We start from the raw sequence: 27,727 nt of genomic DNA on the forward strand, positions 1-27,727 counted from the left end.
GAAGGAAGGAAGGAAGGAAGGAAGGAAGGAAGGAAGGAAGGAAGGAAAGAAAGAAAGAAAGAAAGAAAGAAAGAAAGAAAGAAAGAAAGAAAGAAAGAAAGAGAAAGAAAGAGAAAAGAAAAAGAAAACATCCTGCATCAATACAATGGGGTTTCATTCATCTTTGTATTCCTTAAGTGTGGCATAAAGTAGGCCTCTGGTCAATCAATGAAAATGTGTTGAAAGAATGAAGAAATAATTTATTAAATATTTTGTATGCCCACTTTGCTTTCTTTTACTCAGAAGACTCAATTCTGATGAAGAAACATTTGCTTCACAAGGAGTCATTTTACCACAGTCTCCCAAAAATGTTAGAAACCAAAATTTTTAGTGTTGCACCACAAGTTATAGAGAGTATAAACTTTCCATTCTGGGTAAAAACAGTTTTCTCAGGATATACTTTGGCAGCAGTTACATAATTCAAATTCAGTGGACTTCCTCTATGCTCCCACAAAATTTTGCATCCATCTCTACTTTAGGATTTTGCTAAGGACTGGATGCTTGTGTCCCTTCAAAATTCATATGTTGAGATTCCAATTCCCAATGTGATCTTATTTAGGAGGTAGGCCTTTGAAAGGTAATTGGGTCATGAGGGTAGTGCAATCATGAATGGGATAAGTATCCTTAGAAAAAGACATGAGGGGACTTACTTTCTCCCTCTCTGTTCTCTGCTATGTGAAGGTACAATAACACCGCTATCTATAAACCAGAAAGAGGGCTTTTACCAGGAATTCAGACATGCTAGCACCCTGATTTCAGACTTCCAGCCCCTACAACTGTGAGAAATAAATTTTTATTGTTTAAATCACCCAATCTATGGCATTCTGTTATGGCAACCCAAACTGACTTAGACACATTTGCTATTAAGCTACATGGATGTATGCCTGTTATTTCTTTTAGATCATTACCTCCTTGAGGGCAGAGAGCTGATCTCACTTATCTCTATACCCCCGACAACCAAAAGAGATCCTGATACAAGGTGCTAGTTTATGTTGAATTAATGTTGTCAAATAATCTGACACAGTAACACCAAAACCAACTCAAACTAGACAAACACCTGTCTATCTGAAACCATATGAAACCAGCTACTTAAAAAAATAATAATAATAAAATAAATAAATAATTTTAAAAAATAAATTTAAAAAAAAAAAACAAGTTTTCCAGGTAGCTTAGACTTAAACCCTTTAAAAGAAAATTTTTATTTTCATTTTGTAGTGAAGCCTTTCTAAAATACACATAATTCTTTTTTCTTAAGGAAATCATATTTAAAATAATTTAAGCTACTTTGAACATCATCTCTCTACTCTATAACAAAATAATTGTTTCAGATAGTTTACCCCACACAATGATCTCAGACAACTGTGATGCCGTGTGTGTGTGTGTGTGTGTGTGTGTGTTCCTGCTTTCCTTTGCTATCAGGCTGTCAGATTTCATTTCTCAGGATCATGAATATGTTTGCCAACAGCAACTGCTCCCCGTGTTTAATTACTTTCATTTATTGAAGGTGTACTAACAACCAATGCACTAAGCACTTTATTTGTATTATTTTGTTTAACTTGACAAATTTCAAAGAGTGTAGAATGGAGTCTGACTTCTCAGAGAGCTCCTTTTCTGATTTTACTGACATGTTCCTCATGCTTGTGAAAGGAAAATATCTTGGGCCCCTTCAAGCTAGGAACTGCTCAGGGAAAATCTACCTCCTCCATTCTATTTAAAGCCATCCCTCTGCTCACTGAGACAGATGCATATCTGATTGCCTTCTTTGGAAAGACTAATCAGAAACTCAAAAGAATGCAACCATTAGTCTCTCACCTATCTGTGACCTGGAAGTCCCCTCCCCACTTTGAGTCTTCCTGCCTTTTCTTCACACTGTCCTGCCTTTCCAGACTGAACCAATGTACTTCTTACATATATTGATTGATGTCTCATGTCTCCCTAAAATGTATAAAACTAAGCCGTGCCCTGACCACCTTGGGCACATGCCCTCAGGACTTTTTGAGGCTGTGTCACGGGCACATGTCCTCAACATTGGCAAAATAAAATTTCTAAATTAAGAGAGACCTGTCTCAAATTTTCAGGGTTCACATGGGTAAAGCTCTAGGATGTAACTAAACACGGCTAAATTGTTATCATCCCTTTTTCAGAAAATTCCATTCCAATGACTTTATGTCAGTTAGCACCATTACAAGGATAAATACTTCACCATGTCATCCTATTTTCTTACTTAATATTTATAATAACACACAATTAGGATGGCTAACGCCTCTCAAAAAGCTCTCTCTGATGCCTATAACAGAGAAATACTTGGTAAGAAAGATTAGGGGAAGAATTGGGGAATGATTGCTGGTTTTAAAATGATAGAAAAGAAAGTATATTTGCCCTGTGGTTTCAAAATTATAACTAATGGATAGAATTTTAAGGAAGCATATGCTTCTATTTCATCTGTGAGAGAATTTTCTAAGTACTAGAATGTGTCATAATAGAAATAGTAAGCTCTATATCTCAACTATATACTTTTAAAGTAGCCTAACATTCTAACCATATAGCTACTACCTTGCTAAAATATCCCAGGCAAGTGTCTGCTTCAATCTAGTTCTTACTCAGATGTTTTCCTTTACAAGTCCACACTTTCTTTATTGGAATTATTATTTGCATCTTGTTACTCAGGCTCCTGATTTTCAACTTCCCCCTTGTAGACTGCAGATCGGATCTACCTCATCCACTTCCTCTGCTTCAGAAGCCTCAGAAAGCGTGTCTGGCTTGGATCTTGGCCCATCAGAAAACATTTGGCTGGCCTGCTCAGGCCTTTGCACTGGTGAAGAGATTCCAGATTAAATTAGATGAATATCAGATTGAATGCTACATAAGATATCTTCATTAGATAAGTCCTTGAACTACTTAAACAACAAGATTTCTCAAACTTAGGATTCCATGATTCCCCAAGGGGCAGAACAATTAACACTAAAGATTGTAGAGTCAGAGATAACTGAGTTTGAGTTCTTAATCTTCTACTGTATTATAAAATATGGTAAATAATAGTACCAAGTTCATAAGGTTCTTGAGAGAATAATGAGACAGTATATGTAAGAAGGTTGGCATACAGTGCTTACCAAATGTTAACTGCTCACAACAGTGTTAATGTTAGGCCAGTAGGAAGCATAGTGGTACCAATTCCAAATCCAAGTCCACACAAAGAGAGATGAAAAAGAATTAAATGAAGGTCTGCTCTTGTTCTGTTTTGTGATTTTTGTCCAGGAACATAATCTATCATTTTGAAAAGTATGTATCACTTACTGGTTGTATAATGTTGAGAAATTATTTAAATTTCCTGCATCTTAGATTATTCATGTTTAAAATAATAGTAATCATAATACCCATCTTGTATGAGTGTTACAAGAATTAAATGAGTGAATATATCTAAAACACTTAATATATGTAAAGCACTGCCTAGAATATAAGTGCCAGATAAGTGTTAGGTATTATTAAAATGTGTTAGTACCTGTATTAGTCAGAGTTCTCCAGAGAAACAGAACCAGTAGAATGGATGAGCGAATAGATACATGAAAACATAGTGATACCATTTCGCTGTGTCCCCACCCAAATCTCATCTTGAATTGTAGCTCCCATAATTTCCACATGTTGTGGCAGGGACCTGGTGGAAGGTAATTGAATTATGGGAGCAGGTCTTTCCCATGCTATTCTCATGACAGTGAATAAGTCTCATGAGATCTGATGGTTTTATAAAGGGGAATTTCCCTGCATAAGTTCTCTTCTCTTGTCTGCCACCATGTGAGACATGCCTTCTACTTTCCACCATGATTGTGACACCTCTCCAGCCACGTGGAATTGTGAGTCCATTAAACCTCTTTCTTTTGTCAATTGCCCTCTGGTATGTCTTTATTAGCAGCATGAAAACAAGCTAATACAGTATTTTGGTAATGAGAGTGGGATGCTGCTGAAAAGATACCTGAAAATGTGGAAGTGACTTTGCAACTGGGTAACGGGCAGAGGTTGGAACAGTTTGGAGGGCTCAGAAGAAGACAGGAAAATGTGGGGAAGTTTGGAACTCCCTAGAGACTTGTTGAATGCCTTTGACCAAAATGCTGATGATGATATGAACAATGAAATCCAGGTTGAGCTGTTCTCAAATGGATATGAGGAACTTGTTGGAAACTGGAGTGAAGGTGACTCTTGTTACGGTTTAACAAAGAGACTGACAGTATTTTCCTCTGCCCTAGAAACTTGTGGAACTTTGAACTTGAGACAGACGGTTTAGGGCATCTGGTGGAATAAATCTCTACACAGCAAAGCATTCAAGAGGTGACTTAGGTGTTGTTAAAGGTATACAGTATTATAAGGGAAGCAGAGCATGAAAGTTTGGAAAATTTACAGCCTGACAATCCATTAGAAAAGAAAACTCCATTTTCTAAGGAGAAATTCAAGCTGGCAGCAGAAATTTGCATAAATAACGAGGAGCTGAATGTTAATCACCAAGACAATGGGGAAAATGTCTCCAGGGCATGTCAGAGACCTTTGCAGCAGCCCATCCCATCATAGGCCCGAAAACCAAGGAAGAAAAGATGGTTTTGTGGGCCAGGCCCAGGTTCTCTCTGCTGTGTGCAGTCTGGGGTGTATTGTGTCTCAGCTGCTCCAGTCATGACTAAAAGGGGCCAAGGTACAGCTTGGGCCATGGCTTTAGAGAGTGGAATCCCCAAACCTTGGCTGCTTCCATGTGGTATTGAGCCTGTGGGTACACAGAGGTCAAGAATTGAGGTTTGGGAACTTCTGCCTAAATTTCAAAGGATGTGTGGAAACACCTGGATGTCCAGGCAAAAGTTTGCTGCAGGGGTGGGGCACTCATGGAGAACCTCTATTAGGGAAGTACAGAAGGGAAATGTGGGGTGGGTGCCCCCACACAGTCCCCACTGGGGTGCTGCCTAGTGGAGCTGTGAGGAGAGTGCCACCATCCTCCATACCCCAGAATGGTGGATCCACCCACAGCTTGCACTGTGCACCTGGAAAAGTCACAGACACTCAACGCCAGCACACGAAAGCAGCCAGGAGGTAGGCTATACCTTGCATAGCCACAGGGGCTAAGCTGCCCAAAATCATGGGGACCCAGCTCTTGCATCAGCATGACCCAGATATGAGACATGGAGTCAAAGAAGATCAATTTGGAGCTTTAAGATTTGACTGCTCTACTGGCTTTCAGACTTGCATGGGGCCTTCAGCCCCTTTCTTTGGGTGAATTTCTACCATTTGGAATAGCTGTATTTACCCAAAGCCTGTACCTCCATTGTATCTAGGAAGTAACTCACTTGCTTTTTATTTTACAGGCTCATAGGCCAAAGGGACTTGCCTTGTCTCAGATGAGACTTTGGACTGTGTACTTTTGAGTTAATGCTGAAATGAGTTAAGACTTTGGGGAACGGTTGAGAAGGCATGATTGGCTTTGAAATGTGAAGACATGAGATTTGGCAGGGGCCAGATGTGAATGACATGGTTGGGCTATGTTCCCAACCAAATCTCATCTTGAAGTGTAGCTCCCATAATTCCCATGTGTTGTGGGAGGGACCTGGTGAGAGGTAATTGAATCAATGGGGGCAGGTATTTCCCATGCTATTCTCATGATACTGAATAGGTCTCACAAGACTTGATGGTTTTATAAAGGGGAGTTCCCCTGCACAAGCTGTCTTCTCTTGTCTCCCACCATGTGTGATGTGTCTTCTTTCTGCCATAATTGTGAAGCTTTGCAAGCCATGTGGAACTGTGAGTCCATTAAACCTCTTTCTTTTGTAAATTGCCCGGTCTCAGATATGTCTTTTTCAGCAGTATTAAAATAGACTAATACACATAGATTAATTGATTGATTTTAAGAAATTGACTCTTGCAATTGTGGAGAGTGATAAGTCTGAAATCTGTAGGATAGGCCAGAAGTCTGGAAACTCAGGCAGAAATGGTGTTGAAGCCCTGAGGCAGAATTCCTTCTCCAGAACAGTTTTGCTCTTAAGGACTTCAACTGATTTTATAGGTCCACCCACATTATTAAGAGTCTCCTTTACTTAGAACTACAAACCACTACTCAACGAAATAAAAGAGGACACAAACAAATGGAAGAACATTCCATGCTCATGGATAGGAAAAATCAATATTGTGAAAATGGCCATACTGCCCAAATTAATTTATAGATTCAATGCCATCCACATCAAGCTACCAATGACTTTCTTCACAGAACTGGAAAAAACTACTTTAAAGTTCATATGGAACCAAAAAAGAGCCCACATTGCCAAGGCAAAAGAAAAAAGCTGGAGGCATCATGCTACCTGGCTTCCAACTACACTACAAGGCTACAGTAGCCAAAACAGCACGGTACTGGTACCAAAACAGAGATATAGACCAATGAAACAGAACAGAGCCCTCAGAAATAATACCACACATATACAACCATCTGATCTTTGAAAAACCTGACAAAAGAAATGGGGAAACGATGCCCTATTTAATAAATAGTGCTGGGAAAACTGGCTAGCAATATGTAGAAAGCTGAAACTGGATCCCTTCCTTACACCTTATACAAAAATTAATTCAAGATGGACCCACCGCAGTGCTATCTAGGCAACAATGTGTCAAGCTTGTATAGTATGGATATTTTCAAATTTTTTCTTTACTGTTACATTCTCATTATCAATTTATTGACAGTTCTACCTCCTGAACAAATCTCACTCTCACACCATAATTTTTTCAAAGTTGGATTGACCTCCATATAACACAGGCTCCTTTCTCTGTGGGAGAAAAAAAAAAATTTTAGGAATGTGGCACTTCCTCTATCTTTTTTTGCCAGGATAGTCTGCCTGTTTACTAAGAAATAGGATTGCAGAATTTCACTATTACAAGAATGAATGTTTAAAAGAGGTCAAATTATTAAAATGGGCAAGCAATCAACCCAAATCAAACCTGAAATAGGAAAGATGATAGTCATTGCAATCTAACAATTCTTTTCGTTCTCCATAATGACTCAGTTTTGGAGAAACTCTGACATCTCTAATTCTGATAGTAATGCAATCTGCAGGGAAGAGTATGGAACTATATGACATCATTTTAGCCCATAATTGTCCCATGTTGTGCCATAAAATAAGTAATTTGAAGGATAGGGTGAGCTGTACCACCATGACTCATTCCTGTGCTTTTAAAACTATCTTCGGAATCTTACCTAGGACTAAGCATCTTTTCACTGGGTCAACCATGAAATTTTAATTCATAATGCTAGCATAATATACATAGATTTAACAAAATAACATATCATTCGCTGGCATCAAGAAAAATACAGTCAATCATCTACTTCATAAGTATTTATTGAATATATACTGCCTAAAAATCTCTGAGCCATATTACAGCTGTGTAAATAAATATAATACTTGATATTAAGGTATGATTTAACAAGTGAAACACTTGAGCAAGTCATTGAAATGCAATATGTCAAACACTGTAGCAGAGGCCTTGGGCAGTACAGGAAACAGAAGAATTTTTTCTAGTTGAGGTCATTAGAAAATTGGTGATTGATAGACAGGTAGATCTTTAAAAAGATTAAGTAGAAAATTTCCAGATGAAAACAAAGGGAAAAATATTCCAGACACAGGAACTAACAAGAACAAGGCTTAAGTGAGGCTTAATGTAAGTTCAGCCCAGACAGTAAAGATTAGGCTAAGGAGACGGCACAATAATCTGTAAAAAATGAGGATCAATAGATAGCTTTAAAACTCTTAGCCTGGGGAAGTTGAGCTACAAGAGGAAAATCCTGACTATGAAGACCAGTTAAAGCTTGTTTTTAAATCCATAGAAAGATTCTATGAAAGCCTGAATTAGATCAGTACCACTGTGAATGGGAAGGAAGGTCAAACATAGAGATATTGCAGGAAGTTATGAATATTAGTGACATTTTAGAGTTAAGTATCTTTGTATCATCCAAGTAATATTTATTCAAGGTCTATTATTTCTGGTAAGTATGAATATAATCTAATTTCATTATATTTGAAAAATATTAGGTAGAAAACCAAAGTACTCTCACTATTTTAGATCATATTATTGGAAAGTTAGCTAGAGTACTCCAAAGAAAAATCTTACTTTAAACTATTCATAGACAAATGCTGAGTTAACTTCAGCCTCAGCAAAGTAACTATAAGCTCTGTGAGTTACTCACAGGCTTCCTAGGTGATTAATTTTGCAAGCAGGATTTTTGTTTCTTTTACAAGTTAGTTTGAATGTATTTTCTAAATTTAACTTGGTTTTCTTCTTTATAAATCAAGTTACTACCCATGAGAAATGATGCTTTGTCAAGAAAAAATCTATTGATGATCTTCAAGGACGGTAATACATAGTCTCCAGGCACCCAATTGAACAGTTTCTGGTGTGACAGCCACCTAATTGGTCTCCCTGTCACCGGTTTCTCTTGTCTGTGATCTATCAGGCATGATGCTGCCAGTTTAATCTGCCCCAGCATAGCTGATAATGCCATTTCTTTGCATAAAAACCTTCTATGGCTCACAACTACCTGAAGAAAAGTATCTAAATGCTATAGTATTGCAATTAAGGCTCTCAAGCAGACAGCTAGAATAACCTAATCAGTCTTACTACTCTCAGTTCCCCACCTACTAATCCTAAATATTCACAATTTATAAAACCTTTCCCACTTTCTCCTAAGAAAGGTGATGCGATGTCACACACATGTTTATTAATCCCCACTATAGCACATTTTACTGTGTGTCTTTGAAGAAGACATTTAACCTCTCTGAGGCTTACTTTCCTCTTCTGCAAATTACAAGCACTACCTACCTACCACTTTAAATCTTATTTTAAATGAAGTGAGGAATCAATCAACAAAATGTCTACCATCTTGGGTTGCTATAGAGACTAAGAGATAATATATTAAAAGTGCTTGGGCAGATCACCTGAGGTTTGGGCAGATCACCTGAGGTTCAAGACCAGCCTAACCAACATGGTAAAACCCTGTATCTACTAAAAATACAAAATTAGCTGGCAATGGTGGTGCATGCCTGTAATCTCAGTTACTCGGGAGGCTGAGGCGGGAGAATTGCTTGAACCCAGGAGGCAGTGGTTGCGGTGAGCCGAGATCATACCATTGCATTCCAGACTGGGCAACAAAAGCGAAACTCTGTCCCACCCCCCCTCAAAAAAAAAAAAATGGAGCCTAGCCTGGATTTTATTTATAAGTATCAGGTTTTATTACTCTTCTAAGCCTTTGCTCACATAGTTTTCTCCACCTGCAAGACCTTCAACCCAGGTCTTGTACATTACACAAAGCCCATTTCTAAACCTACCTAGCTATGAAACCATCCCTAGTATTCTAGTAAAAATCATCCTTTTTCGACTATAGTGTAATGGAAAAATTCTTGTCTTGAAATCAAATTCCTGATTCTATCCATTTTCTAACAATATGACTCTGGACAAGTTGCTTATCTGCAGCTTTCCCACTTCTAATGTGGATAGCAACAGCAACTCTACCTGCCTCACTAAGCCATTATGAGAATCAAGTTAGATAAGTTATATTTTTAACTATAAAATGCCCTATATATGTGAGAGACTGTTATTTTCACTATAGTATAAGATCAAATAAAAAACTTTGGCTTTCCTCATCTTTATAACTGATATCCAAAATATATGTTATGAAATAACACCAAGTTCAATAAAGAAGAAAATAGTTAATATTCAGCTCAAGAACTAGAATATTGGAATCGAGAAGGGATCAAGTAAAAAGGATACGTTGAAGATAGCTAGGTAGAGCTGAAGTTATGAAGAAAAAACATGTTCCTGAGTTTCACTTTACATAGCAACCAATGTGTACAAAGGTAGGTGGCAGCTTAAAGAAGCTACACAAAGATGAATATACATAGCAGATGCTCAATCAGTGATAAGGAAAGGGGAGGGAAGGAGAGAGGAAGAAGAGAGGAAAGGAAAAGAGGAGAGAGAAAGGAAACAGAGGGGAAAACAGTTTTATCATTCCTTTCAAGGGCTAATTTCTATGCTGCTTGCCAGGCTGCTATAATAAAAAGTTAACTAGTAGCTAAAGCTTATGTATGAGAACATTCACTTCTCCTTTAAGGTTCTCTTTCCTTGACTGTGCCTTTTCTCTCTACTCTACCCCTCTTCCAACTCCTATTTATCAATGTTTATTTTCCTCCCACCATTACCCAGGACCTCCAAATACCAACACAAATACATACGAAGTAATTACTCTCTTCTACCCACTCTCTCAGCAAAACAAACCAAAACAAAAAATAAACAAGCAAACAGCAACAACAAAAAATTGTTTTTATTTAAATGGCAAGAGCCTATTGAGAGCAATACTGTGTTACCCTACAATAGCATGTACAGTTTAACAGGGACTGCCTTAACTCCCTTTGTCTTCTGAAGCTTCACCAAAATATCCATGGAAGGAATTTTAAGTAACAGTAATAGGTTTAAATAAGAAGATATTTATGCATTGTATAGTAATGATGGTGAGATTTTCTTATATTCACATAATGCTTTTTGCTTTGCCAAATGCTTTCTCATTGGTTATTTGATCTGAATTCCCAGGGAGAAGTGATGAAACAGGGGGAAAAGTCCTATTTCTACTATGAATTTTAATATAATGCAGTCTTATAAAATTCCTTTTTCAAAGCATATATATATATATGTATATATATATGTGTATATATATGTGTGTATATATATGTATATGTGTATATATATATATGTGTGTGTATGTATATATATATATATATATATCCTTTTATTTGATTCTCCCTGGCATATAGTTTTTATCTCCATTTACTGATGAAGATAGTGAGACTCAGAGATGTAACAGGACTTTCGGTAAGATCATTATCAATATAAGTGCTCTTTATGGAGCACTTATATTCCTAGGTCCAGGAATTGCACTCAGCACTTTACATGGCTGATAGCTTATTTATTCTTCACAATAACCTTATGAGGTAGACACTATTATTACTTTGACATTTTACAGATAAAAAATCAGGTAGGTTAAATAATTTGACGATGGCCATGTAACCAGCAACTGGCAAAAGCAAAATTCAAACAGAAGGCTTTCAGATTACTCTTGATTGTTCTGCTATGCCAAGCAGCCTCCTTCCTGGCCCAGTGCTGTTACTGTAACACTGTTAGTAATATAAACTTACTTTCTTTCTGTCTTCAAGTTAGAACTGCAGATTTCAGCCCAGCAGTTCAAGTTCTATGGAGAAAATACACACACATATACTTAAAGCAGAAGTGAGGAGGATGCTGTGTCCATTTTTTTTCCACCAAAAAAACGCACAAATTAAGCAGAAAACTCACCATAATTGGGAGCTAAAAATCAGTTATTACAGTGTTGGCAGACAGGAGAAGGGTGATATGCACCTCAGTATAGAATATTGTAGAATAGAGAGATGAATTACTTATAGTTCAGCAAAACACCTAAGAAACAAACAAAAAAATCAAACCTCGGAATAGATGCTTCTTTTAAAATGTTTTTAAATAGGCCATTTATTTTATATTCCTAAATAAAGATTTCCATCTTGTTTCAAAACATCACCAATCCAACACAGAATAGCCATATTATGACTCTATTCCTGTCATCTTATGATATCAACAATATATTACAGGTTAAAATGCTATGGGATATGAAGGATCAGGGTGCTGATTTACATTTTCCAGAAACTTCATATAAATCAGAGTTTAAGTTGAGCAGCTAGAATTCTATCACACATATGCTGAGGAAGTAAGAAGGCAGATCTCTTTCCACCAGGCACTGGAGATGAAATTTCAAAAAATAGTAGGTGAAACTTGTATTTAAGATCTTCCCAAGCTGAATGCAAACAAGTTGATGTCATTTTCTTTCCAGACAAGAAAAGTCTAAAACTTTTACCTCCAAGTCTTTTAAACTTACATACTAGTAAAATCACATCAAAGTTTTGCTTCAGAAGCCTATCTGATTTTGTTTCAAGGGGAAAAGCAATCATTGAGAGGCACACCGTAGGGACTCCATGAGATTCAAAACAATGATCTCATTTTTCTTGCTAGCAACCTTAATACACACTAAATATGTAGCTGTAATAACGAAGCCTGTAAAAACTAATAGTGAGTTCAACAGATCCAGGAAAAAGTAAAATATTTCTAATTTCTAAAAACAGGATATTCTGTATGCCTTTTGGGAAGCTCGGATCAACTCATTCACATGCTCAAAACTTTCCAATAGTTTCTATTTCTCTCATAGTAAAATCTTTCCAATAGCCTCTAAGGCTATCCCTTATCTGTCCTCCTCTTTGATCTCATTGCAGTTACAACGGCTTTTATAAAAAAGACAGGGTAATAATGGATGCTGGTGAGGATGTGGAGAATGGGGAACCCTTGTATACTGTTGGCAGAAATGCAAATTAGTACAAGCACTATAGAGAACGGTATGGAGGTTCCTCAAAAAACTAAACTTAAACTGCCATATGATTCAGCAATTCTGCTGCTGGGTATATACCTAACATACAGAAATTCAGCATATTAAAGAAGTATCTGTACTCCAATGTTTATTGCAGCACCATTCACAATAGCCAAGATATAGAATCAACCAAAGTGTCCATCAACAGATGAATGGATAAAGAAAATGTGGCACATACACACAATAGGAATTTACTCGACCAAAAATAAAATCCTGTCATTTGCAACAACATGGATGGAATTGGAGGACATTATGTTAAGTGATGTAAGCCAGGCACAGAGAGACAAATATCACTTATATGTGGAAGCTAAACAAATAAAATGTACACATGCAGATGGAAAGTTGAATGATGGGTACAAAAGTCTGCAAAGGTCATAGGGGAGGGGAGAATAAAGAAGAGATGGATAATGGGTACAAAAATACAGTTAGATACACAGAAACAGATCTAGTGCTCAGTAGCACAATAGGGCAGCTATAATTAATAAAGTACTATATATTTCAAAATAATTTAAAAAGTAGAATTAGAATGTTCCTAACACAAAGAAATGATAAATGCTTGAGGTAACAGACAACCCAATTACCCTGATTTAACCATCACACATTATATGTTTGTATCAAAACATCGCATGCACCCCATAAATATGTATAACTATTATGTATCCATAATAATTTAAAATAAAAAAATTAAAGAAAAAACACAAAAAATGCACAAGTTGCTAGCATCAGTTACCTTGCATGCAGGGAGGATAGAGTTGATACAGTATAAGCAGGAAGTCAGTGAAAGGGGATTCCACCAAAATAGAAAAATTGTTTTAAAAACCACTGTATTTAGAATAAAAAGTATATATTTATCGTTTATGCTTCTGTGCAATATATACGGGACTATGCATCTAGAAGTTGAATAAAATGATGTTTTTGAAAATGTATGGTCTTTCATATGACATATGCACCCCCGTATGTTCATTGCAGCACTATTCACAATAGCAAAGACATGGAATCAACCTGAATGTCTGTCAGTGGTAGCCTGGATTAAGAACATATGGTACATATACATCATGGAATACTACACTGCCATAAAAAAGAATGAGATCATGCCCTTTGCAGGAACATAGATGAAGCTGGAGGTCATAAGCCTTAGCAAACTAACACAGGAACAAAAAAACAAATACTGCATGTTCTGACTTATAAGTGGGAGCAAAATGATGAGAATACATGTCACAAACAGGAGAAAAACAGACACTGGCACCTACTAGAGGGTGGAGGGTGGGAAGAGGGAGAGGACCAGAAAAAATAACGATTGGGTACTTAGCACCTGGGTGATGAAATAATCTTACAACAAACCCCTGTGACATGAGTTTACCTATATAACAAACATGCACATGTACCCCTGAATTTAAAATAAAAGTTAAAAATCAATTAATCAATTAATTACTTTTTTAAAAAAAGAAAATTGAAAATACCAAGGCAATGAAAGCCTAGAAAAAAATACAGGGGAATAGTTAGCTAGTCCTAGAATGAAGAAAGATAAAGCAAAGAAGAAAGAATGTTTTTAAAAGTGATAATTTTATCACATAAAAATTGAAACTATTTTGAAGGTTAAAAAGTACTATAAGCAAAATTAATAATAACAAACAAACCAGAAAAATAACAATTATGACAACAGGGTGGCATGTTTCATAAATAAACTGCTCTTGTAAATCAGTAAGAATTCTAGTACTGCTTAGAAAAATAGACAAAAGGCTTGAATGGATCATGAAAGAAATATAGATAACCAATAATCATAAAAAATGTTGAGTCTGAATAGTGAACACATAATTGCAATATAAATCATTAAATAAAACATTTTATCTATTAATTTGATAACATATTTTAAACAATAAAATGACAGTACTAAAGATATAGGCAGATTGGCCTTTTGAAAGATGGCTGATAGCATTGTTCTCCAAAACAGCTTGACAATTTGTATCCAGAACCTTAAAAATGTCCATACCCTTGTACTCAATAGTGTCATTTATAAAATCAATCTTAATGAAACAGTTAGAAAAAAAAAAAAAAGCATTGGCTTATACACATGCACATCCATTACAGCATTATTCAAAGCAGGAAATTGAAGATAGCCTAAATTTGAATGAAGATCTGCTTAAATAAGTTCCAAATCATGGAATATTCATAGCCATTAAAATATTCTCCAAAACTGTTCAATGTTATGATATGCATAAATACTATTAGTGTAACATTCAATGTAAAAGACATAAAATGTCCTACATGCTATTGTCCCAATTTCATGTACATCTATTTGTACAAAAAAGGACTAAAAATGTCAAAATAATTACTCCTAGGTGCTAAAATTAGGATGATGTTTATTTTTATGTTTTTAAGTACAATTTCACAAAGTCGGTATCTATTATTTAACAAGTTATTGTCATGATTAACTTTTTTTTTTGAAGTAACTAGGATGATAATTAGGCTCTGTCCTTCCCAGTTTATATATCAGGTCTGAGCAGGACAGAAAGTACATGAGAGGCCTCAATATTAACAATACAAACTCAGCAATCAACATGCTATTGATTGGCACTAGGATTCTATGTAGCTTCCAAATCATGGGGTTGGCTACATGACTCCAATCTTGACAAATTGTGTGTGTGGGTATGCAGTATTACCTCCCTTCAAAGTATTGACTGCCACTTAAAAGTATCCATTGACTTGTCCCTGTTAGCCCTTAGCTATGAACCTGAGAAATGCCTCAACTTGCCTTAGCCTTTGGTAAATGTTGATTGTAACAGTAGTGTCCAAACTGTTTGATTCCATAATTCTATCTGTAAAAACAAGTTGATCATACAACTCTAATTTCTTTATATTTATTTTTTAAATGCATTACTACTAATATATAAGTTACTCAAATACAGAAAATTTTAAAGAATGTGATTAAAAGAAATGGAAATGGGAATTCTAATATTCTGTTCCTACACCTCAACTGATCATTTTATTCTTGCCCCGGGATATGTGCCCTTGCTATGGAAATCACAATCGTAGACCGCACTTCCCTATTCTACTATCCATCTCCTTCCCCCACAGCACAGGGAACCATGTTCTGAAACTCCAGAATGCCTTAGACTTGAGTCATCTCTAACTAAGACAATATTGCTAACATAACCCACTCAAACAATGTAAAGAATCAGGTCATTCCCATGCCCTATTTTACGCTTTGGAAAAACTGAATTTTCATATATGAAAATTGTATACAGTATGGTATAACCACATTTCTATTATTGTTGTTGTCATTTGTTGATAATAATCACTACTACTACCATTACTTCTTTACTGGCCTAAGTGCTAGTATTATTCAGTTCTTTTGGAAGTTTCAACAGTATACCTCTGAAGATTTTTGAAGTCTGTCATGGCACGGAGCAAGAAAGGATGTCTTCTCCCATTTCTGTAAAACTTGATTGGCTTCTTCTATCTTCTGCTCACAACTTTTTTGAGAATTTAGCAATGTCACCTCGTAAAATTCTTGGATATCTGTAAAGAAAATGTAAAGAAAGCATCAAAATGTCATGCAGGACTTCATAAATAGCTTCTGCATATATGCCCATATATTGGCATACACAAATTTTGCTGATTAAAAGAACTGCATAAGTATACCCCAAAGTAAAACAGAAGAAATCCTGAAAAATATCTTTTTACCTGCATTTAGAATGCTTATAGCAGCTTTATTCATAATTATAAAAACTAGAACAAATCCTTCAAAAAGTGAATAAACTGTAGTAAATCCATATAATAGAATGTTATTCAGTAATAAGGAATGAGCTATCAAGCCAAACAAAAACATAGATGAATTTTAAATGCATATTGCTAAGTGAAAGAAGTCAGTCTGGAAAGGATACATGCTGTATGATTCCACCTATAGCCTCTGGAAAAAGTAAAGCTAAAGAGACAGTTTAAAAAAAACAATGTTTGCCAGAGGTTCTGAGCAAGAGAAGGAGGTTTGAATACATAAAGCAGAGGATGATGAAAATATTCTCTAATGATACTATAGTGTTGGACACATAACATGAACCATGTGTCAAAACCCAAAGAACTCAATAGCACAAAAAGTAAACCTTAATGTAGGCAAATTTTTTAAAAATCATGTAGGAAGTCAGAGGATCCCAAGATGAAATGCAGACTGTTACAAAGGAATGTAACTGTGTTACAAATGTATAAAATAACCTCCATGAAGTCAACAGGAAAAAAAGGAAAAAAAAGTACTAACTTAAGTAACTTTGAAAATGAACAGACTATAAAACCAAAATCAAAGAAACTATACAAAAGCATCATACTCTAGTTGGTAAACTTGTGTCCTGTTGGGTACGGATGAACAATTCTGAAAACACAATACATGTATACTAAAATTGAACAATTAAACGAATGGATGGTAGATGATGGGAGCCAAGTTTCTTACTGTTTTATAGAAAGTTACAGGCGGCTGGGCGCGGTGGCTCAAGCCTGTAATCCCAGCACTTTGGGAGGCCAAGATGGGTGGATCACGAGGTCAGGAGCTCTAGACCATCCTGGCCTACACGGTGAAACCCCATCTCTACTAAAAAATACAAAAAAAAAAAAAAAAAAACTAGCCGGGCGAGATGGCGGGTGCCTGTAGTCCCAGCTACTCGGGAAGCTGAGGCAGGAGAATGGCGTAAACCCGGGAGGCAGAGCTTGCAGTGAGCCAAGATCGCGCCACTGTACTCCAGCCTGGGCAACAGAGCGAGACTCCATCTCAAAAAAAAAAAAAAAAGAAAGTTATAGGCAAGTAAGGTTAAAATGATTCATATGATATTAGATGAGAGTTGGAGACATGTTTAGCTTAATGTAGATACAGATGAATCCATATAAGAATATTTACACACATGTATATACACAAATTAGTTATACACACATATATTTCCTTGCTCCATCTGCTGAGAGGGCCTAGAAGCAATGATGCCGCAGTAATAATAAACAAAACTAGCACCCTGATTTTGGCCTCGGTGCAGCATTGGTAAAGAGTAATGAACACTGTCATATTAGATTAACATTGCAGGTGTCTATATGAACTCAAAGTTTTCAAGAGCTACGGGATAGAGAGATAGATAAAAATACATTTAGAAATAGAAATGAATATGTATCCGGACATTTCCCAGCTCTGTCATATATAATGCCTTGCTCTGTCTCCTGAGAGGACCTAGAAGCAGGGACATCCCAGTAGCAACAAGCACACCCAGAGTTTAGTTTTTGGTTTGCAACACTATTTTCCAACAAAAGAAACCAGAGTTCTTTGGAGAAATGGTTGATCCTAGGACTCCCAGGCAGGAGACGCAAGATGAGCATGGACCATCTTACAGCCCCAGCAAATAAAGAAACAGTCACCAAAGAAACAACTCTGCTACAATGGGGAGATATCAAAGAAACAAAAGAACCACATGAAAGAGCTGCCAAAGATGGCCAAAGCTAGAGTGATTGGAGCAAAAAAAAATTACCTAGTATTGGATTATAACACCAAATATAAAATAAAAGCATGAGTAGGAGGGATTACAAAAGGGTAAGAGGAAACTTGTAAGAGTGATGTGTATGCTACTATCTTTATTGTGCTTATAGTGCATATATATGTTCAAATCTATTAAATTATGCAGTTTATATAGATATAGTTTATTATGTATCAGTTATGCATAAGATGTATATATGTATCAATAAAGAAAGCCAAAAGACAAGGTACAAATTGAAAGAAGATAATTTTGCAGCACACAAAGGAACAGTATCCAGATATGAAAAGAAATACAAATCGAGAAGAAAAAGACAAGCAAACTAAAAGAAAATAATTGGTAAAAATTATGATCAGGCATTTCACAGTAAAATAAACACATGTCACAGACAAGCCTAGGAAAGATCCTTGACCTCATTGGTGATAATAAATACAAACTAAGATCATAATCAAATGCCATTTACATCAAAAGTATTGTCAAAAATAATTAAGTCTCACAGTACAAGGACTAGAAAAAGACATTAATTCATGGTAACTTATTTATTCCTAGCAAGTGCAAATTGCTATAGCTACTTCAGAAAATAATTTAACATTTGTTTATCCTATAAGTCAGTATTTCTACTACCAAGTACACATCCTAGATAAACTTTGGCACATATGCACCAAAAACAAACCAAAATGTTCATAGGAGCAGAGATTATAGTAGCAAACATCAGAAACATTCCAATGTCCATCAAAAGTGAAATAGATAAATTGTGATATGCTCTCAAGATGGAATATATGGAGCAGTGAAAATGAATGAATGATAATATCATGACATTATATATCTCAGAAAAATAATGTTGAGTGAATAAAGTAAGTTTCAATACGAAAAAATTTTTGTAAAGTTGAAAATTCTACAAAACTGAACCATATATTTTTAAGCATCCATGCATATACATATAACAAAACAAATAGACAAAAGCAAAGGAAGACATGAAAAGATGTAGTTACTTCAGTAGACAGGGTAGGCAAGGAAGTGGGATAAGGAAAGTACATATGAGTAGTTGCAAGTTAATGGCAATGATCTATTTCTAGATGTCAGTAGCAATTTCAGAAATGTTTGTTTTGTTATTATGCTGTGTATATTATAGATAAATTGCATATATTATTTTGTATGAATTAAATATTACATTTTCATAAATAATAAAGAAAAATTTTGTGTTTCATAAATATTAAGATTTACAGAGAAAAGTTAGTAATCCTTAAATTTTATATACAGCTACAACTTTATTCTGCCACTAGCAATAAAGTAACTGTGAGGTCCTGTTTGAAAAATGTGTAAGAACAGAAGGTAAAAGCTATACAGATATACATCCTTCCCAGATTTTTTAAATAACATACGGGCTGGTAGATTACTAATTTGGTTGACAAAAATCAGAGGAATAAGTAATATAAAAATATAAAATCCAGAAAACAAAATATGTCTACATCATCTTGCCTCATGTATTAATGAAGAGAAAAGAATTAGCTGGGCATGGTGGTGTGTGCCTGTGGTCCCAGCTACTCAGGAGATTGAGGCAGGAGAATTGCTTGAACCCCGAAGGTCAAGTTACCAGGACTGGAGTGCAGTAAATTGTGTTCATGCCACTGCACTCCAGTCCTGGTAACAGAACAAGGCTCTCTTTCTAAAAAATAAAAACTAAAAATAAAGGGAAAAGAAAAAAAAGAATTTCTGTAAACATTTCTGCAGCTACAGTCTCTTTAAAGAATGGCTTGTAATGAATAAAACAATTTTTGTAGATAGTCAAATTTCAAGATTCTTTTTCTCTGCATCATTTTAAAGGATATAAACAGTTTCATGAGCTCATGAGCAGTATTTGCAAGCCACCAAAATTTGAAACATTACGTGTACAAATTATTCAGAAAAGAAAGGATATTTATCATACTTGTGCTATGCATTTATATCAATAAGCTGTACTTTGAAACATAACAAACAGTGATTTGATCACATTTAGAAAAACCCTGGGGACAATATTTTTAATATTAAACTTGTAAATCTTCATTAATTTATACCCCCAAATGTGACGAAGTGTTCAAAGTCTATTTCACTCTTTTGTCTGCTTATTCTCCATGCCTGAAGCAACTACTAGAGAGGAAGAAAATAACCATGATTAAGTCAAAGATGACTTAAATTTGATGATAACTCAATGATCAATGCCAAATTTCACTTTTGGTTAACAAGCATTATTTTTTAATAATTGACATATATCCCCTTGTCACTTTCCAAGCATCTCTCTTTTACACCCTCTTTCCTCACCACCACCACCACCATTCCCACTGCCAGAGTTCAGGCTCTCAACATCTCTTGCTCACACTCTTCTCTAGGCCCAGATCCCCTTTCCCACACTTAGAAATCCTCCTTCTCCTTCAATATCCAGTTCCAGTTCAGTCTTTGTAAAAACAATATTTGAAGTCAGAGATCTAAATATGAAATGTCATCATCAAGAAATTATTTTTACTAAAACTGGGTTCAATTGAGTAGGTAGTAAGAACACCCAAGCAACTGTCATCCAAAAGAAAGTATGTTTGGAAATTTGTGGGGGATTCTCTTCTTACAGCTTCAACAAAGAGATGGTAAAATGTGTTAAGACATACGTCTATGCTTCTTACAACATGCCTTGTTCCCTTATCACATATCTGCTTTGAATTCATCTAGACAATATAGCACAGTTGATCTTGCTATACTTAATGATGTTGCAAATTACATTAGGCTTTTCTGAACACTTGGTTCTGCTTAGGGAGCTAGATAAATGCTCATATCCACTTTCCTTATTCTGTATCCAAATCCCATACTTTCTCTTCTGCTAAGTAAAATACTGCTGCTTTCCTCCTGTTCTAACAATATATTGCTTGAATCTGCTCAATAATTATTTCTCTTTCTGCTTTATAGTAGAAATAGTTGTTCACCCACCTGTCTTCAACATTTCAATTCACTAAGTAATTTTTAAGTGCTAAGCAAGGCCCTTAGGAATGAAGACAACGTCCTATCCAGTCATATATTCTCTAGTATCTAGCATTATCCTTAAATTCAGTAAGCACATAATGAATTCTTGGTAATTTTCATTTGTTTGTATTCCCTCTTTTTAAGGCTCAAACAGAAAAAAAAATCATTAAATGAAGTCAAATCCCTTCTCACTCAGGACTGCTAAACCCTGCATATCGTTTAGATTACATTTTTATGTGACTTGACTCCTTGATTTAATCACAGCACCTAGCACTTTTTATTTTGCACATTCCCTACTCAAATATAAAAAGATTTGCCACCTCTGAGGATATACAAAATAAATTCCTCAAATTCTTGAAGATGTGTCTATTTTGACGTCAAAATTTTTAAAGAATAGTCTATAAATTACTGTCAAATTTACAGGAAAGTGTTACAAACTCTAATGCGCACAAAAATTACCTGGAGACATGGGGCCTGAATTTCTGCATTTCTAATAAGCGCCCAGGTGATGTCCATGGCTTCTGAGCCACTAGCAACATTGGACTTAAGAAATAGCATCTCAGGGATAAGAATTTCATGCTCTCAATTCAAATAGCCCTTTTGAGTCACTGCAATCCTCTTCTTCAGAGTGAAAAGCGGGATTAAAGGGGGGAATAGGGTGAAAGATTCCCATAATAGAAGGAAGATGGCAAGAGAAAAACTCTGCCTATTGATTCGTAAACAATAAGTACTTAGTGGGGATATTATTGACTAAACTGATTTAGATTGAATTCATTAGAACTTAGCTGAAAGAAACTGTATTTCAATCTTCTGCCTTTAGGATCCATTAAAACAAAAGAGTTGACTTCTAGGTGATAGCTGAGATAGCCTCTATTCAGTCTTATCTCTCTCTTTTTTAACCCACACTCCTTAAAAATGAGATTTGTTCTTGGTAATAATGATTCTGACACAGTTAGGTCTTCAATTGTCAAACAGCATGTTGAAGGAAATTCGTAATAAATAGGACTGTCTTTTCAAGCACACCCTTAAAAACTCAACATATACTCAAAATATTTCATCTTCTTCCAAGAAGAAACACCTAACATGATATACCTGTTTCAATGATGCTACTATTTCCTCAAAAAACACTTAAAACTCCTCTTTGAGATACACCTTCAAGCATTTGATGAGATTTTTAAGGTCCTTGGAAATGGTAAAAATTTTTTCCTTGAAGGGAAGTTTGTCTTTCTTAAAATAACCAAAATTCACTAGGCAAACTTCAAATATAAGTAATGGAAAAAAGGATTTTTTACATGACTTAAGAAAATATGATTCTTAAATCATGAGGCTCTTTTCTTGTGTGACTCATGAGTTGCTCTGCAATTATCTGCTTAACCACAATAAAATAAAAAAGTAACTAGAATGCTGAATGTGTAACATCTTTACATACTTTTCATCTATTATGGGCTAGAATAAAAGTGACTGGGGAAAGGCTTTTTGCACTTCTTCCCATCCCAGCCTTCATGCTGCCAGGCATAGTATTATGGGAACAACTGCAGTCACCTCTGTACTCTGCCAACTAAGCAGAAACTCCTGTGGAGGTTGTTACTGTTGATTCATTTGGTTTTTAGTGATTGGCATATATGGCTATAGCTCACCAAAGCTGTTTAATCCCAAAAATTTACCAAAATCACCTGAGGATTCTCTCCTTTTTTTTTTTTTTTTTTTTTTTTTTAGACAGAGTCTTGCTCTATGGCCCAGGTTGGAATGCAGCAGCACGATCTCAGCTCACTGCAACCTCCTCCTCCTGGGTTCAAGCAATTCTCCTGACTCAGCCTCCCAAGTAGCTGGAATTACAGGTGCCCAACATCATGCCCAGTTAATTTGTGTATTTTTAGTAGAGACGGGGTCTCACCACGTCGGGCAGGCTGGTTTCGAACTCCTGACCTCAGGTGATCCACTCGCCTTAGCATCCCAAAGTGTTGGGATTACAGGCGTAAGCCACTGTGCCTGGTCAGGATTCTCTTCTTACAGCTGCAACAAAGAGATGGTAAGGTGTGCTTTAAGACATATACCTTATGATTCTTCCAACATATCTTGTTCTCTTACCACATACCTGCTTTGAATTCAGCTGGACAGTATAGCACAGGTGATCTTACTATACTTAATGATGTTACAGTCTTGGTGTTCCATTAGGCTTTTCTGAACACTTGGTTCTGCTTAGGGAGTCAGATAAATATTCATATCGAATTTCCTTATCCTGTATCCATAGCCCATACTTTCTCTTCTGCAAAGTAAAAAGTTATCATTCTCCCAATCCATACGAGTCCAAAACTACTAGACACTGAAGCACAGAAGTGGAATTTTCAATAAAGCCTTTATCAGTGTGGTAAAAGTCCTATCTTAGGCTTTGCACCAAGAAAAGTTTCTTTAAGAATATTACCTGGAACTAGAGGAATAAAGTTGAATATGAGGAAGTGACTACAGTTGAATGTAGATGAAATAAAAATAAAAATTCCATAGTCTAGACCGAGTGAAAGCAAGTACCAAGTAAGGGAATAAAGGAGACAAAACAGGAATGAGTGCAAAGCCCGGAGTACAAGGACTAATGCAAAATGGAACTCAATAGATGCTGAATACATAAGACCAGAGAATGAGCAAATGCTCATATCCAAAGGGGTCATGCAAATTCCACATTGTTCTGATACAATTGGGCTTCTTCTGTGCCTAGACAAAGCACAACCGAAGGAAGGAAGGAAAGAAGGAAGGAGGGAAGGGAAGGGAAGGGAAGGGGAGGGAAGGGAAGGGAAGGGAAGGGAAGGGGAGGGGAGGGGAGGGAAGGGGAGAGAGGGAGGGAAGAAAGGGAGGGAGGGAAGGAAAATAAAGAGAAGAGAGGGGAAGGGAAGAGAAGAAGGGGAAGGGAAGGAGTGAGTGGGGGTGGGGCAGAGAGGTTATGAAGGAAATCTTGGTTTCAAAGTACTTTCCTCTGCTAAAAAGAATCAGGACTTTTTGGAGAAAGGGCTCGCTGGATGAGAACAAGGAAATTATGAATCTAGCACATCTTTTTGTACTAGAAAGGAAGGAAGTGCTCCAAAATCACAGGATCATATCAAAAGGACATGTAAGCCAGCTTGAAGGGGCTCTTAATGACTAAATCTGAAATAATTTGAGCCTTAAAAAATCAATTAATAGTCAGGAGACATAATCTTTTTAATAAAATAATAATCCATTAGTCTATCCTGATATAGATAAATTAGAGATTAAATGGGGGAGAAGGGAAAGCTCTTCCTTATAGAATTCCAACTAATAAATATAGAAGAAATGATGGAATTATAAAATCATTGAGGGATGCTGCAACTAGTGGTAAAAAATAGGACAAGAATGTGGCATTATATAGCCTCATAGTATCTCCCGACCAATTAGAAAAAAATGGGTCAGGTATGGTGGCTTACATGTGTAATCTCTTTGGGAGGTGAACGCGGGAAGTAGGACCAACAGTTGAGCCCAAGAGTTTGAGACCAACCTGGGCAACATAGTGAGACCTCATCTCTGCAAAAACCAAAGATATACTAATACAATTAATTTTTTAAATAGTACAAACTGGCACGGGGAGCCTCCTGTTATTATACACAGAGAAGAACATAGCATCATTTCTGTAATATTTCTGCCCAAAATGCATAAGTTGAATCTAATCATAAGGAAACATCAGACAAATGCAGATTATAAGACATTCTACTAAATACTTGGTTTGAAATCTTCAAAAATGTCAAGGTAGGAAAAGAAAGGCTTATGAACTATTGCAGATTAAAGGAAACTAAAGAGGTATGACAATTAAATGTAATGTGTAATGTAATGTAGATCTTGGACTGAGGAAATACAACTATAAAAGACATTATGGAGATAACTGCTGAAATGAATATGGACTGCTCATTAGATAATAATATTGTACCAAGGCTAAATTTCCTGATTTTGATAACTGCACTATTTATGTAAGAGAATATTCTTGGTTTTAGAAAATATATAAGTATTTAGTGATCAATGTGCCTAATGCCCCCAACTACTTTCAAATGAGTGAATGGCATCAGGCACTTCATTAATAAGACAGATGCAAAGCTGAGCATGGTGGCTAATGCCTGTAATTCCAACACTTTGGGACGCTGAAGTGGGAGGACTACTTGAAGCTAGGAGTTTAAGACCAGCCTGGTCAACATAGTGAGAACTTGTATCTACAAAAATTAAAATAAACTGATATGCATACTTATGTAGATATGTGTATATGTGTGTATAGAGATATAGAGATATATAGAGACATGCATATATAGAAAATGATAAATAGAGTGAAATGTAAACAATTGGTGAATCTGGGTAAAGTGACTATACAGTAGTTCCTGTACTATTCTTATAACTTTTCTGTAGATTTGAAATTACATTGAAATACATCACTTTGAAAAATGGTAAGGTGACTAGGAGTTGTTAGTGATAAGTATGGAACTGAGAAATATCCAGTAACATTAGTAAAAAAAAAATCTTACAGGAAAGAGGCTCAAAGAGGAACAAAATATACAGTGCAGAATGTCATGGAAGAGGAAGATCAGATCAATGGGGCATATGTGAGGTAGTATAATTATTTGGAGATAAAAGCACAAGCTCTGAAGTCAAACAGAATGGCCCTGGCTCTGCTACTTACTAAATGTGTGACCTTATGCAAGTTACTTAACTTTTCTAAACCTCACCTTCTTCACCTATAAAATTTACATATGTAAGTACTCCACGTTGTTGAATAGTTATATAAAACATAGTAAATGGTAGCTATAATATTCTTTGATTAACGTATCATCTTCCAACAATACTGTGTACACAGGCAGTCTCATTAAATGTTGTATACCTGAACAAAGAATATGCTCAGCCAGGAGTCATTTCTTCCATAACAGTCAAGAGTGCAGACACTTGAATCAATAAAGCAGAATTAATACTTGACAAGGAAGCAGAAATTGTTATTACAAGTTTTTAAAAAGCTGATTCAAATGGAAATTGTAACAGAAATGCAATAAGATGAGCATGCAGCAACCCAGTATTTTTGTGGCTCAAATAATGTCTTTAAAAATAAGACCTCTAAAATGAACTTTAATTCAAAATATCTCCTTGATGAATAAATGTGCTACTTCAAGTTGCTTGAAAAGCAGGCACTAAATAAACTCAAGATATTGTTAATGAAAATCAGCTACCTTTTATCTTACACTTATAGCACTTACACTCCCAAACCACCAGCAGGTGTGTCTTATTCTATATCTAGGAGATAATTAACTTTCAATTTCACATCAATCATTCAAGATGTAGGAATGCTGTCAATTCTTTTTACCTCACAAAGATTTACCATGTAAATTCTATAAATCTTCGGAAGATAAGTAACTATATGTAATCTTGTATGAGCCCAGTTGTGTGTGTGTGTGTGTATGTGTGTGTGTTTGAGACAGAGTCACTCTGGCACCCAGGCTGGAGTGCAGTGGCACAATCTTGGCTCATTGCAAACTCCGCCTCCCAGGTTCACGCCACTCTCCTGCCTCAACCTCCTGAGTAGCTGGGACTACAGGGCCCTGCCACCATGCCTGGCTTATTTTTTGTATTTTTAGTAGAGATGAGGTTTCACCGTGTTAGCCAGGTTGGTCTCAAACTCCTGACCTCGTGATCCACCCAGCTCAGCCTCCCAAAGTGCTGGGATTACAGGCATGAGCCACCGCGCCCAGCCGAGCCCAGTTTTAAGTTACATATTCTTTCATGCCTACCTCCCCACTAAAAAATTCCCAATATCTTCCAATCTTTAATTAAGTATTGGTATTGCTCACTGAAGACGGGAGAGAAGAAAGAAATAGCATTTGCCATTTACCAGCCATGCATAAACACCATGTGTTTAGTTGTACTTTCTAAATGTCATTCATTTTACTAACTTCTTTCAATCATCTTATGAGACATGTATGATTACACCTATGTTAGCGATGGAGAAACTGAGACTGGTTCAAGGTCACCAGGCTGGACAATGGTAAGGCTAATATTAGAATTCACATTTGACACTGAAGCCTACACCCTTTACTGCAACATGCTGCACCAGTATCCATAATAGAATGTTAGGGGTTAATTAAATAATATCAGTGCTAAAACAAGCATATTTTATTGTCAAATGCATGACTAGAATATCATTTAGAAAATTCTTCATATCACCAGATGGAAAGAATATCAAACCTAAGGAATTCTCAAAAACTTTCCAAGACCTGTTACCAAGGATATTTTAACTAATCTCAACAGCGCAGTGCTTAGCTGAAGCTATTTGGTTTCTTTCCATCAGCAAAATCTCAAACAGAATGAGAGTTTGGACTCCAGGGATCATATCTTTCCAGCTGATGAATGCCAAGGGAGACAAGAATGCTTATGCATAGAAGTAGCTATAGACTTTCAGTATAGTTAAGCTAGGAGACAAATATTAAAGAGGTTGCTACAAATTGACTCTATTGGCCTCTCAGATTTGCTTTTTACATGCTGTGAACACAGGGTATTCAATAAATATTAGTTATGCAATAATATTGTAACAAATTTTTCCAGAGGATAAGAACTAACTTTAACAGAAAATAAGAAGCAGAAGAGAAAAAGATGGCAAAACAGCTATGAAATAATAGACTTTGGGGGAATCTTTGGCATCAGGCACATAAGACAAATAGTTTTTATGTTGCAAGAACTATCCGATCCACTG

The 27,727-nt window shown here is 36.1% G+C and overlaps 1 protein-coding gene across 3 annotated transcripts in view; it reads right to left on the minus strand.

Moving 5' to 3' along the window:
- DLG2 (discs large MAGUK scaffold protein 2) overlaps positions 1-27,727 on the minus strand; it is a 2,237,713-nt gene that overhangs the window by 1,847,307 nt on the left and 362,679 nt on the right. For all 3 annotated transcript variants that reach the window (XM_023209277.2, XM_023209278.2, XM_023209276.1), the window contains one exon: positions 15,897-16,042. In XM_023209277.2, the coding sequence (XP_023065045.1) occupies positions 15,897-16,042 (146 nt within the window). The remainder of the gene's footprint in view (positions 1-15,896; positions 16,043-27,727) is intronic.

This window comes from Piliocolobus tephrosceles, chromosome 13 (genome assembly GCF_002776525.5).
Source record: "Piliocolobus tephrosceles isolate RC106 chromosome 13, ASM277652v3, whole genome shotgun sequence".
NCBI classification, from domain to species: Eukaryota; Metazoa; Chordata; class Mammalia; order Primates; family Cercopithecidae; genus Piliocolobus; species Piliocolobus tephrosceles.